Source organism: Emiliania huxleyi, assembly GCF_000372725.1.
Source record: "Emiliania huxleyi CCMP1516 unplaced genomic scaffold EMIHUscaffold_970, whole genome shotgun sequence".
Taxonomy (NCBI): Eukaryota; Haptophyta; order Isochrysidales; family Noelaerhabdaceae; genus Emiliania; species Emiliania huxleyi.
In genome coordinates this window covers 1-13186 of record NW_005194813.1, presented here as the reverse complement: position 1 = coordinate 13186, position 13186 = coordinate 1, and the positions used below count along the sequence as shown (strand labels likewise).

Here is a 13186-nt window from a genome sequence, read left to right as displayed (position 1 = left end):
ATCGTGACACGCTCGTGGAGGTCGGAGAGAGCGGCTGCGCGCCAGCTCAGCGCCGCGGCGAGGCTGATGGCGACCCCTCGGCCGACTGGAGGGGGCAGGGGAGGAGGTGGGGAGGGAGAGGGAGAGAGAGTGGGAGAGAGAGGGAGGGAGCGAGAGAGAGAGAGAGAGAGAGAGAGAGAGAGAGAGAGAGAGAGAGAGAGAGAGAGAGAGAGAGAGAGAGAGAGAGAGAGAGAGAGAGAGAGAGAGAGAGAGAGAGAGATTGAGGACGAGAGGCTGGTGGCGTGACCGATGCTCTCACCAGGCCACCCGATTGAGACAGCAGCAATTAGCGGCCCACGACCGGCCGTCGGGAGGAATTCGGCGTACCACGCGGTGGCCGCCGCCTGTGCGTACGCCCACGACGCCGCCTGTGCGCCACGCAGCAGCAGCAGCGCCTCAAAGCGTGGCGAGGCGGCTGCGAGGGCACCGCAGAACGCAGCGGCAGCTGTCCCAGCGACCAGCGCTGGCCGTCGGCCGAAGCGGTCGAGCAAGGCCGCGGAGGCGAGCGAGCCGACCACGCAGCCCGCAGGGAAGGCCGACGCAAAGTAGCCCAGATCATCGGCGCTCAGCAACCACTGTTGCTCCAGAGCATCAAAGATGTAAGCTGCGCACTCCTGGCACAGCGCAAAGCAGGCCCACGCGCAGATCTGCCTCGCGAGGTGTAGATGGTGGAATCGACCGATGGGGAGTGACTCTATCGCCTGCACAACATCGTTAGACATGATTGTTCTTTCGAGGTCCTGGCTCGAGGTTCTCGAGGTGGAATCCTTTGGCCGCAGACACGCTGTGTGCTCCCGCGGAACTTCGAGCAAAAAACAAAAGAAAAACCATGCCTCCCTTGTTTCTCTGTTTTGTTTCTTTCTTTCCGACAAACCCATCGGGTCGCTTCTCATCGCAAACCCTGTCAACAGAGTCCTCCTACGGGAATGTTCGTAAGAGCCGTTATACTAAAAAAACGGTTGTACCTCTCCCTGGTAGAGAGGCTGCGGGCGGAGGGCGTCTCGCTCGAGGTGGAGGCGCTGCACGCCGCCGCCGCGCCGACCTTCGCTCCCCGCGCCGTCGTGCTCCGCTGCGACGAGATCCTGGCGGCGCTCGGCCGCCCGCCGGAGGTGCCGGAGGGCAGGGCGGCGGAGGTGCGGACACACGTGCCAACGGTGTGGTCCGCCTTCGCTTGCGCCGTGGCAGGTAGGTAGGTAGGTAGGGGCACCGCAGGGGCCGGTCAGGTTTTTCCAGAATTTCATCATGAGTTCCTCCCAAGCAAAAATAAACAAAAAAAGCTTCGGCGGGCACGTCGCGCCGCATGTGGCCGCGCTGCGCCGCTCGCCGCTGGCGCGCGGTTGATCGCGGCGCCGACTCCGCGGCGGCGCCATCTCACGCAGCGGGGCGCGTCGCGTCGTCGGCGCCAAAGCAGACGCGGGCTCGCGGCGCGGCCGCGGCAGCAAAAACATCAACCGTCTGCTTCTCCTTCTCTTCTCGTCTCGTCTTGTCGCAGGCGCACACGCGCGCGACGTGCGCTCGTGTCGCCGCGTTCGCTCCGCGAAGGACGATTCGAACCGGGAGCCAGTCGGCGCAGCGGCGGCACGCGGCGGCAAAACGCACGACGCTCACCTCATGGAGATGCTGCGGCTTTGGCACCTCCTGATATAATGCTGATTTTTTGCTGAGCGGGGCGGAGGCACGCGGGCGGCGGAGGCGGCGGCGGACGACGTCTACTACCTGGCCGTCCCCTGTGGTAGCTTAGCGATCAGGGAGGATCTACCTGTTCGGCCTCGAGGAAGCTGCTGGGGGAGAGGGGGGGGGGAGAGGAGAGGAGGAGAGGGGAGAGGATGAGAAGAGGAGAGGAGAGCAGAGGAGAGAGGAGGAGAGATGAGAGAGGAGGAGGGGGAGAGGAGAGAAGAGGGGGGGGGGGTGAGAGGGAGGGAGGGAGGGAGGGAGAGAGGGAGGAGAGAGAGAGAGGAGAGCCTTTGAGCCTTGGCACCAGCCAGGCAGTTGATTTGGCCCTGGCACCAGCCTTGGCAGTTGAGTTGGCCTTGGCACCAGCCTTGGCGGGCGGGCACGCGGGACATGCACAGGCGCCAAGGGGCGCGGCGCCGACAATCACGGCGGTGATTGCGGCGCAGGTGGGGGGACGGGAAGTCCGTCGGCGTTGCCGGGGGCCCAAGGAAGCGCGAGGGAAAAATTCCGCCGCTGAGGGCGCTCGTGCGGCAATAGCCGGGTGGAGGGGGGAGCGTGCCGGACGGGGCGTCGTCGCGCCGTCCGATGGTCTGCTGCCCCGCGCAGCAACCGTCGGGCGACGACCCGGGGGCCAAAAACCCGGCGACGACGGCGCTCTGGATGGGGCGTGACCTCCTGCCTCCAACCTCCTTCCTTTTTGAGCAGGTGTGACGCCGCGCGAGCGACGCTCCGAGATCGCCCGAGATAGCGCGGCGCGGCCCCGAGATCGCCCGAGATAGCGCGAGATCGCCCGAGATCGCGCGGCGCGGCCCGGGGCGGGGTGGATGGGTTGGGAGCGAGGGGGCGGAAGTGACCAGTGCGGTAGAGGGTCAGCTCGAGGCGCGTGAGCCGGACTTGGGAGCCGGACCACCCCCTCTTGTTATCTGCGTTGTTGAGCCAGGACTCAACATACTCGGGCTGTTGCCATCCCAAACTGTCACTCCCCTTTCTCCCGGCCGGGGTGGGGCGCGCGCGGGGGCGGCGGGTGTGCGGCGAGTGTGCGGGATGTCTGTGGGCCCGAGAGCGATATGCCATGTCCGCCTTGCGTTGTTTCATAACACCGAAGGCTAAGCTCAAAATAAACGCCACCTGACACCTGCAGATCTCCGCCAAAAGACTGGCCCAACGCACACCACAACAGCTCTCGTCATCGTTCCGTTGGGCTGCCGCTGGATTGTCGGACGCGGCTTGTTGTGTTGTTGTCCTTGATCCGTTCATGGCCGTCAATGGCAATGTGTCGCTGGCGGTGAACGACACAGAGACGTACACGTCTGCGTGGATCGTGATTTATATCGCTTGCGCTTTGCACGGCGGATTGTTTCTTTATGCTGCATCTGTGGCTCAACGTAGGGTTCCACTGAGTCGACTGATGCAAGAGCAGAGCAGACAAGCTGCTTCACCGGAGGCTTTCTCCGTGCTGTACCTGTATGACGTGTGGAAAGACATGTACCTGAATCTCCAGTACCTGTATGACGTGTGGAAAGACATGCGGAGCGTCATCTCTCCCTTCTTCTTTGCGATCAACTCAATCTTCTTTGCCGGTTTCATGATGCTCAACCAGAGCAAGACGCTCGACATCTTTATAGGCTACAGTGGAGTACTTGCGGCCGCGCCACTGGCCACACTGCTAATCGAATGGCAGCAGTTACAGCGAAACAAATGGCAGCAGTCGTGGGTGGAGAAGGATCCCGTAGGGAAGCGGCTCAGTAGAGTTCGACCGCATCATAAGGATCCCGTAGAGCAGCCCAAGGAGCAGGCAGAGCCGCCGCCGCCGCCGCCGCCGCAAGAAGGCGAGGCGGCTGACAGGTACCAAGATTTATCCGAGCCAATGCTGAATGTGGTTGCGATGGGAGCTGGCCAGTGCTTGCTGATGGGTTATTATGCATATGCCGTCTACACTTCCAAGCCGGACTTCACCAGCAGCCAAACTTTGCTCTTCTACTTTACAGGCGCTGTGATACAGATCATGCTCATCGTGCAGAAAGGTGGCTTCCTTGTCTATGACAACACCATGTTCAAATTCTGGCTCTTTGCGCGCGCTACCTGTAACCGGGGAGGAACCCTGAGTATTGCTGACAAGCGTGGCGCGAATAAGATCGTCTCTGTGAATCGCATGGGCCTCAGTGTGCGCATCTTTCTCTGGTCTCTGGTGAACGTCCTTACCACAACCTTCCTTGTTTTATCGATCCCGCTACTGTTGAGCACAGCAGAGACCCACTTGGACTTCGTGCTCAATGCAGCAGCAAGCATCTTCATCATCGAGCTGGATGACATTGAGCCTAAGAAGTGCGTTGCAATTGAAGGTGGGAAAAGAAGGGCGCGGCCTGGTGCTGGGGAATGCGATGAATCCCCAGCGTGACCCCCATCAGGGATCGCGGCCAGGCAGCGAAGGTCGGAGTGGGTGATGGAGGCCTCCAGCGCGAATGACGGGGCACGGACGGAGAAAATGGGGCAGGGCGCGGGCCGAGAGGGAGAGGCGGACGGACAGGGGCATTCAAAAGCGCGGATGCATGTGGGCGTCCTGGGCGGCTGGGCGGGCGTTCTCGGACTAGGGCATGTGTACACTCGCATTTGTCCACCACTTTAATTAAACCGCCGCACCTAGTAGTGGTAGCTGGTAACAACAGGCGACCGGAGCCGCTGTTCTAGAGCTGTTAGGTTTTGTATGAGTGTCCAACCAAAACAAAGGACACACGTGCGGGGGGTATACGCGAGTCGCGAGTCGCGAGACGCCGGCAGCGGAACCCATCACATCACACACACACGTCGAGACGCCGACATCAACGCAGTTCACACACCTCACTCACACGCGAGGCCTCTCGATGAAGTCATCAGAGCGAATTACAAGGCACGCGAATCGCGATTTTACGCGCGCGCGCTGACCATGCGGTTTAAAATGGGATGCGCGGTCGCAGGGCCATGACGGGTTGTTTCGTCGCATTGTCGTTTTTTCCCTCTCATAGCTCACCACCCAAGACTGCATCCAGACGCCTCTAGAAGGAAATGGAGTCACGCACTTTTGGCACGCAGGGCTGCGCGGCCGCCAGTCGCCACGCGAACGCTCCAGACGACGTCCCTGCATCGAGTACGCGGCGAGAGCGCGAGCGTGAGCGGTTGCGCAAGGTCTCGGCTTGTAGACAGCAAGCGCGGCGCGAGAACCCTTCTCCGGCCGCAGCACAGCGCTACCGCGAGTACTTGCTCTGGACGGAGACGAGGCCGGTGCAGTTTGGCGACGAGCCGCCAAACGACACGTACGAGATCTTCATGAAGGAGCGCCGGCGCGCGAAGGAGAAGGCGCGGCTGCAAGGTGTGGCACTCAAGCGGCAGGCGGAGAGACAACTGCAGCGTCAAACGGTCGTGTCGGACGCCGCCCTAGCTTCGCCCGCTGCGCAACCCGCAGCAAAGCGGCCCCGCGGCCGCCCAGCCGACCCCAACACGGAGCAGCGACGTCGCGATCGCCGGGAGCTGCAGCGCGAGAAGTCGCTCGCTCAGCAGCACCGTCGCGACGCTCGGGATGCAGCGAGAGCGGGGCAGCAGGTACGGAGCACGCTGCAGTTCATGGAGCTAAACCTCACACGTGCAAAGGCGGCGGGCTTCAATCCGTGGGGGGCGCTTCCTGACGATTCCACGCACGTGCAAGCATATACATTTTGGCGCAGCAAGGCTTTGGGAGCGCAGGTTGACGCGAACCGGATGCGGCGCATGCCCGAGGCAGACGCTCTTGCAGCTACAGCTTTCGCGCGGACATTGACAGCCCGGGCTGCGAAAGCTGGATGGGCGGCGGCGGCCGAGCGGGCCACCACGGCTGATGCGATCGGAGAGGCACGCGCGGCCTCAGCTGCGGCGGCAGCGCATGCTCGGTATGCAGACGCTGTGGCAGTCGCGGCAGCCGGCGCACAGAGTGTTGCCTCGAAGCAGCGCCGCCGGCGCGAGAGTGGTAGCCTCTCGGCGCTGCTGCAGCCGTCGCAGCCGTGGGTGTCCGCGGCGTTCGCGGCCGTCAGCGCACCGCTGCCCGAGTGTGGCTTGGACGCAGATGGCGCCGCGCCGCCAGCGCTGCTGCCGCCGCCGCCGCCGCCGGGCCAGCCTGCGCTGACCGACGCGGTGGTGCCGCGCGTGTGGTCAACGGAGGGGCAATGCGAGGGGATGACGCGCCAGAGCGGCGGGACAGAGCGATGCCGGGTGCATCGCAATAGCCCGTACGCAGTCGCGGCACCGCTGCGCCGCGGCGAGCGGTACTGCGGCCACCATCACCCCGACAAGTTCACCGGGGTGCAGTGCGCAGGGCAGCGCAAGCACGGCAAGGGCCGATGCCGAGTGTGGAGCGGTTGCTGCTATGCCGATGCCGCCCCGCTCCGTCGCGGCAGCCCCTACTGCCACCACCACCGCGTGCGCTGCGTGGGGCTGACGCAGTCCGGCGCGCGCTGCACCGTGACGAGCTCCTCCGAGAACGTGCACGCGCAGCCGCTGCGCGACGGCGAGCTGCACTGCGCACACCATCAGCCCGCGGCGCCATCGTCGCTTGCTCCATCGGCGCCCTGTCCACGCGCCGCGCGGTCAGCGATCGGGCCATCGTGCTCGGTAGCAGCGAAGATTTCGAGGGCCCGGACGGGCCGCTGCCGCCATCCATCGCGATCGTTGAAAGCGAGGCCAGGCTAGAGCAGGGCAACTGCCTTACGCAGCTACTCCGACGCTTCCCTGCACTTCACTACACCTCGATCAAGTACAGTGACCCCACACTCCCCCACTTGTGGGTGCTCCCGCTCGAGGGGCAAACGGCACAAACGGGCCGGCTCGCGGACTTCATGGTGAGCTTAGGGCTCACTGTGAGAGAGCAAGACCTTGACTACGAGAGCTCCGATGACGATGCAGCCAGCGATGTCGACAGCGCGCGTTGCGATGAGCCGCTGGACCCTGACGTAGAGGCGGAGTTGCCCGATTATTTTTAATAGGCATTGCGGCTAGAATGAATATTCGGTCGCCCCGGGACGGGCTTCTTGGGTGGAAAGAAATGCCACTGGCGGCTTATGCCCGGTTACTCAAGACGGTCTGGTTGTAAGACTCTCATAGCTCTCGGCGCGGCGTGAGCGAACACACACACACACACACTCTCGGCGCGCCTTTGCCTGTGCGATGGCAGATAGCTGCACAGTCCTCGTCGAGAACCTGCCGGCGGACGCCTCGCGGGAGGACCTCTCCACCTACTTTGGTGCGGGACCAGAACACGACACGACACTCGTGTAATTCTAAGCTGGCAGCCGCTGCCCTCCACAGTCCGCAGCCACCGTGCCCTCCCGCGCCCGCCGCAGCCTTCCACGGCCACGTCGAGAAGGTCCTGCTAGACGGCACGACCGCACTAATCACGTTTGAGAGCGGCGCGAGCGCCCGGTCGGCGCTGCTCTTTGACGGCGCCGAGTTCCACGGATCGGCGATCGCTGTCGCGCTGGATGCGGCCTGCGTCGACCCGATCCGCAGGACGCTGGCCGACGGCTCGGGCTCGCCCTCGGGCGGCTCCGGCGGAGGTGTGGGTGGGACCATTCCTCCCCGATCTCCCCACGCGCCTCCCCCCTCCCCGCCCCACTTCTCCTCCCCACCGCTCCTCCCCTCCTCTCCTCCCCGACGCCGCCCGCAGGCTCCTCCTCGCCAGATGAGTGCAGAGTCTCGCAAGACAGCGACGTCGCCGCCCAGACCGCGGCCGCCGCCGCCGCCGCCGCTGACGCAGACGCCACCGCCGCAGCCGTCGCCGCTGCCGCCGCCGCAGCCGCCACCGCCGCCGCCGCCGCCGCCGCCGCCAAGGCTCCCGTCACCTCCCCGAAGTGGGCATGCCGCACCGCTGCGGCTGCCGGGGTGTCGGCGGGCATCGACGGCACCGTGAGGCGCGCCATCGACGGGTTTGCGGACGCCGTCGCAGAGGCGCGGGCCGCAGACATGCCCCTCGCAACAGACATGCCCCTCGCAGCAGACATCCTACCAATCTCTCAACCTCGCCCCCCCTCGCGGCAGGTCCCTCTCAACGAGGGCCGGGCGCTGCTCGGTGCGCCGCAGCGGAGGAGGAGGCCGCGCCGCCGCGTGCTCCCGCCTCACCCGCCGCACCCGTTCGCCGAGTAGGCTCGACGCTGGCGATGATGGCGCTGCTCGCCGTGGTGTGAGGCGGGGCAGTGGCGCGTCGCGTGCCCTCCTCGCCGCGGCGCTTAAGACGGGGCGGCGGTGCTGATTTATTGACTTCTGTCGGGGCGGAGACTAGGGCGGAGAGGCTGTCGGGGCGGAAATCGCATGCAGGCTTTTGTGGCGTTGTGCGGAGGTGCCGCTCAGAGGCGAATAATGTTGCGGTGTCGCGGCGGATCGGTGACATGTGTTGGTTGTGTGTGCGCGTCTAGCTGTGATTCGAAGCGCAGGCGGGCGCCTCGGCGCAATCGGGTTGCAATTGTTGGCGTCCTCCAGCGTCGGCCGTCGGGTGTGAATTTTCAATTTTGATTAAAAGAAAGAAATTGAGAAGCGAAAGTGCGCGATGGTCGTTTTCGCAGTGCTATGCTCGGCGGTACAGGCCTTTGACGTCCCCTTCGGACCGCAGCCTGGTGACGCGCTCTCCGGGCTCTGGCCCGCGCCGGCCAACGCCAGCGCATCCGGCGCGTTCTTGTGCCTCTCGGAGGCTGCGTTCAAGGTGAGCGTGAAGTCGACGCTCTCGCCGCCCGCGGTTGAGCGACTGCGACGAGCTATCCATCGGACGGAGGCCAAAATCTTCACTCCAGCAGCGCGACCGCATCTCCACCAGTCCGTGGCCGCGTATGCCGCGAGCCCGACGCTTACTGCGCTTGCCATTTACGTGACCTCCGACGACCTCACGCTCTCGCGCCGCACCGATGAGTCTTACGCGCTGTCGATCGAGGGGGCGCCGCCCGCGGCGACGCTGCGCGCGCACACTGTGTACGGTGCACTGCACGGCCTGGAGACGTTCTCACAGCTCGTGTCACGAGGGAGCGGCTTGCGCGGCAAATGCTCGGCGGTCATCAACGCGTCGCGGCTCGCCATCAGCGACGCGCCTCGCTTCCGGTGGCGCGGGCTGATGCTCGACTCGGCGCGGCACTACCTGCCGGTCGAGGCCATCACGGCGATGCTCGACGCGATGTCGTTCAACAAGCTCAACGTCCTCCACTGGCACATCTCCGACTCGCAGTCCTTCCCGCTGCTCACCAAGGCCCGAGGAGTTAGTTGCTAGCACATCTCCGACACGCAGTCCTTCCCGCTGCTCACCAAGGCCCGAGGAGTTAGTTGCTAGCACATCTCCGACACGCAGTCCTTCCCGCTGCTCACCAAGGCCCGAGGAGTTAGTTGCTAGCACATCTCCGACACGCAGTCCTTCCCGCGGCGACGGTCGCGCCTCAAGGAGAAGCGGTGTGAATCAAGGGGAAAGGACAGCTCTGAATGCAGGCGACGCCCGCGTTGGCACGCGGCGCATACTCGCCAGCGCTGGTTTACACCGCGGACGACGTGCGCACGATCGTCGGCTTCGCGGCGGACCGCGGGATCCGCGTCGTGCCCGAGCTGGATTCGCCGGGCCACGCAACCTCCTGGTCGGTCGGCTACCCCAACGCCACGCTGCCCCGCTGCCAGGCACCGTCACCGTTCGCTTCCCCTTGGACCGCGGCGGGGGCATGTCCATGACACGTCCTGTGGGATGCGTGGTCAGACGCTCGACCCCACGTCGGACGCGGCGTTCGCGCTGCTCGAGGCGCTCTTCGCCGAGGTTGCCTCCCTCTTCCCGGACGAGTACATGCACATCGGCGCCGACGAGGTGGGCTTCAGTCTCAACACACCTCGCAGCACCGAGGACGGAACGCACGCACGCGCACGCACGCACACGCACGCACGCACGCACGCGCACGCACACACACACACACACAGACACACACGCACTGCGCACACACGCACTGCTCATGGAGCCGACATGAGGCCACACATTGTGCCGCCGGCCGAGTCGTTCTGCTGGACACGTGAGGTGGACTTTGCGTGCTGGAACAGCAGCGCGACGGTCGTCTCGTACATGCAGCGCCGCGGGATCGCGCGCGACGACGCCGGCTTCAAGGAGCTCACCGCGAAGTACATCGGAAGGCTCACGGCGCTCGTCGCAAAGTCGGGCAAGACGGCGGTGGCGTGGCAGGAGGCGATGGACCACTACGGCCCGACGGCCGCCAACCCCACGCCGCCCAGCGCGCGTCTGCCGTCAGACTTGGTGGTTGAGCAGTGGCTCCAGCCGGCGTGGAACTGGGCCAACCTGAGCGCCATCACCGGGCAGGGCTACCTCGGCCGGCCCGACGCCACGTGGCCGACCGGCCACAGCGGCTTCGAGGCACTTGTCACGCTCGGCTGGTACCTGGACGGCACAGCCAGCCTCAACGCGTGGGAGGAGGCATACGCGCGCGAGCCGCTGACCAACAAGACGTGCGTGTACGACGCCGCCGGCCACGAGGCGGCCTGCGCGTGCTCGTGCCCCTCGGGCCCGTGGCGGGACGGCAAGTGCCACTGCTTCGACCTGCGTGGCTCGGCCAAGGCTGCCAAGGTGCTCGGCGGCGAGGCGCCGCTGTGGGGCGAGCACATCGACCGCACCAACCTCGAGCCGCGCGCCTTCCCTCGAGCGAGCGCGGTCGCCGAGCGGCTGTGGAGCCCGGTCTGGCGCAACAACGCTTCGGCGGCCGCGCCGCGCCTGCTCAAGCACCGCTGCCGCATGATCGAGAGAGGCGTGCGCGTGACGCCGCTGGGGCCAGGCTTCTGCTGAAAGAGAGTGTGTGTTTGGGGACTAAAAGGCGCCGGGGGAGAGAGATCGTTGTGTAATAGTAGTCCACACATCGGATGTGTGCGGCGCCCGGGGCGGCGGGGGGGTGTATCGTAGTACGTAGAGCCGTACGAGACGGCATTGTTGTCCGTCCTCGCGCCGTCCAGCGTCGGCAGCGTCCGTGGCAGCGTGCAGGCTGCAGCGACCCTGGCATATCCGTTATTCCTTAAGTTATTGCGAGAATGAATGCACGCCGCGAACATGAAATTTCCATGTAGCTGAGAATCCGAAGCGGGCGCGCCGGGCAACCCGCGTAACCCTTTTATAGATACAGTCATGCTCATGGGTCTCATGATCGCGCGCAAGCGCTGCTTGGGCTGCTACTGGCTACTGGAACTACTGTGCCGGGCGCAACACTCCCCCCCTCCTCCACAGAGGAGGTCGATCGCGATCGTGAGAAGCGAAGGTGATTCCTCTGCGACGACTTGCTCGGCTCGACGAGTGAGGCAGCGGGCATGTGGCCACGGCCAGACGCGCGGCCTGTCGCACCCGACCAGCTGTGCCAGGACTGCCTGACGTCCTGCAGCACGTGCCGCCGCCAGCTGTCGTAGGGCAGCAGCTCCTTGACGAGCAACGTCGCGCCGTCGGGCCCGGCGGCGGCATCCACCTACATTATGGCAAGCGTATGAACAGACGCCCCCACAGCCTTGGCGAGTTTATGGGCGGCGGCTGTGGGGGACCTGCGAGACCTCGTGCGCAAAGCAGATCCAATCTCCCTCCGCCAATAGACCCAACGCCTCGCCCGCCGTGGCACCCTCCACGCGCTGCGCCGCCGACAGCGACCCGCGCAGCAGGTAGATCTCCTTGATAGGTCTCCGGAACAAAAGCGCCTGGACACACAGGCAGGTGTTGACCGGCTAGATCCAACCCTGCCTTCGGCGTTGGGAGGCGCGCCTTCTTCGCGTGTGGTGCCCAGCGCTCGATCCGAGTCTCGAGCCCGTCCTTGCTGATGGCCCACCCACGCCGTGGCCCGTCGATCCAGCTGGCCTCGCGCTGCCGTGGAACGAGGAGGCGTGGGCAGAGCGCCACGTGCTGCGCAACCTCGGTGGCGGAGGTGGCTTGCATCAAGCCCCACCAGGTGAGGATCTCGGTGCGCCCTTCGAAGGGCTGAGTCATCGCCGCGTGGTGCGTGCCGATGGGGTAGCGCACCAGCGCGGGTGCCTCTACCTGCGGCGGGGTGGGCGCCGGTTGAGGATGGCGGTCGAGGCGGTGGCGGCAGCGGTGGAGGCCTGCGCGAAGTTTGTGTCCGCGAAGCGGCCGGTAAAGACGATGTACTCCTCGCCGCCGGGGTGGTCATGGTAGGGCAGTCGCGGCGTGTTCGGCGGATAGTCCACAATGTAGCGGACGCGCGGGTAGTGAACGCTGCCGCTCACCTCTGCAGACAGCCACTTCCTGCGAATGTCTGGGAAGGTGTGTACGTCATCGCCAAAATCGTCGCACTCATGCATGGTGTTGAGAGCGCACTGAAAGCAGTGGGAGGAGGAGATCCACCTTGCATCGGCCGCCTTGACCAGGTGTGTCTGACTGATGTCGCAGTTCCGCGCAAAGGTGGACGACTCCTCGGCATTTTTCCAGTCGGCATCGCCAGCCAGCCACCGTTGCTGTGCTAGTGCGGTTGCCTTGCTGGCCTTTGCGCCTTGTGCGCGAATACACCACGGCCACGAGCAGCACGCGGCGGCCGGTTGATCTGTCTCGTCGTCCAGCATGTTCGCTGGCGAACTAGAAAAGGCGCGTGAGCTAAAGGGCGGGCACGTCCTTGACGCTCCGGGGGGGTGAACCTTGAGCACTTGAGCACTGGATACAGTTGTACCTGCTGGGGCGAGCCTCGGCGAGACTGCGTCAGCTGTTCCCACAGCAGGCTGGAAGTACCTCGCCAGGTTGTACCCGGGTAGGGTCGATTCCGCGTGGTACGGGACCCCTCAATCGTCTCGCCCTCCCTCACTGGTGTGTTCATTGGGGGGGGTCATAACAAACACGGGGTGAATGAACCTTCTTTTGTAGAAGGCTAGGATTGAGAGCAGCCTCGCTCTCAATCCTAGAAGTCGAAGGATTGGGAGCAGCACTCCTCGCAATCGTACGTAGCAACTCTGTGCGAGAGTGAGCACCCACGCTCGCAATCCTACGTCTTCTAGGACTATGAGCAGCTCCGCTCACAATCAATGTGACTGGTGTCTGGTGATGCCCACGACTACTACCAGCGCGCTCACAATCCGAGCAAACTCTAGGGTTGCGAGCAGCTTATTAGCCCACAATCCTAGCAACATACCTCCGATTGCGAGCAGGAGCCTCGCAATCCTACATCTGGTAGGACTATGAGCGGCTGCGCTCACAATCGTACCAAAGATCCAAGGACTGCTAGCAGCGCACAGAGGGCGCTCCCAAATCGCTCCAGCCGCGAGCGCTTGTGAGTGAGCGCGCCGGGAGGGTCTCCTCACAATCCAAACAGTACAATCGCACCGATTGCGAGGGGACCCGCTCGCAATCCTAGAAGTCGTAGCACGTAGGACTGTGGCACAGACACTCAGACATGCACTCACACACGCACTCACAGACACTCAGACATGCACTCACACGCACTCACTGACACTCAGACATGCATAGGAATAT

The 13186-nt window shown here is 64.5% G+C and overlaps 6 protein-coding genes across 6 annotated transcripts; 4 read left to right on the top strand and 2 right to left on the bottom strand.

Annotated features, from left to right (window-relative positions):
- Positions 1-36: 36 nt before the first annotated feature.
- Positions 37-826, bottom strand: EMIHUDRAFT_372634 (hypothetical protein; the record flags this gene model as incomplete). Its single annotated transcript, XM_005756392.1, has 2 exons — positions 299-826; positions 37-85 (listed from the first exon to the last, which is right to left on the bottom strand). Coding segments are annotated over exons 1-2 (512 nt in total), but the record flags the coding sequence as incomplete, so codon positions are not given.
- Positions 827-1410: 584 nt separating this feature from the next.
- EMIHUDRAFT_250711 (hypothetical protein) lies at positions 1411-2105 on the bottom strand (the record flags this gene model as incomplete). The annotated part of the gene is made up of 2 exons (XM_005756391.1): positions 1411-1766; positions 2018-2105. 2 exons carry the CDS (start codon positions 2103-2105, stop codon positions 1411-1413), a joined length of 444 nt encoding a protein of 147 aa, XP_005756448.1.
- A 1649-nt stretch (positions 2106-3754) lies between these two features.
- EMIHUDRAFT_372633 (hypothetical protein) lies at positions 3755-4055 on the top strand (the record flags this gene model as incomplete). The annotated part of the gene is made up of 1 exon (XM_005756390.1): positions 3755-4055. A coding segment is annotated over one exon (301 nt), but the record flags the coding sequence as incomplete, so codon positions are not given.
- A 2827-nt stretch (positions 4056-6882) lies between these two features.
- On the top strand, positions 6883-8155 carry EMIHUDRAFT_460277 (hypothetical protein; the record flags this gene model as incomplete). The annotated part of the gene is made up of 5 exons (XM_005756389.1): positions 6883-6958; positions 7059-7271; positions 7382-7662; positions 7753-7783; positions 7858-8155. 5 exons carry the CDS (start codon positions 6883-6885, stop codon positions 7896-7898), a joined length of 642 nt encoding a protein of 213 aa, XP_005756446.1. The 3' UTR covers positions 7899-8155.
- A 645-nt stretch (positions 8156-8800) lies between these two features.
- EMIHUDRAFT_77540 (hypothetical protein) lies at positions 8801-8965 on the top strand (the record flags this gene model as incomplete). The annotated part of the gene is made up of 1 exon (XM_005756388.1): positions 8801-8965. A coding segment is annotated over one exon (165 nt), but the record flags the coding sequence as incomplete, so codon positions are not given.
- Positions 8966-9172: 207 nt separating this feature from the next.
- Positions 9173-10571, top strand: EMIHUDRAFT_446686 (hypothetical protein). Its single transcript, XM_005756387.1, has 2 exons — positions 9173-9360; positions 9597-10571. The coding sequence occupies exon 2, from the start codon at positions 9695-9697 to the stop codon at positions 10520-10522; it is 828 nt and encodes a 275-aa protein (XP_005756444.1). The 5' UTR covers positions 9173-9360; positions 9597-9694; the 3' UTR covers positions 10523-10571.
- Positions 10572-13186: the final 2615 nt, after the last annotated feature.

Coding starts and splice junctions, on each gene's coding strand:
- EMIHUDRAFT_446686 (XM_005756387.1), top strand. CDS start 9,695: ATGAGGCCACACATTGTGCCGCCGGCCGAGTCGTTCTGCTGGACACGT.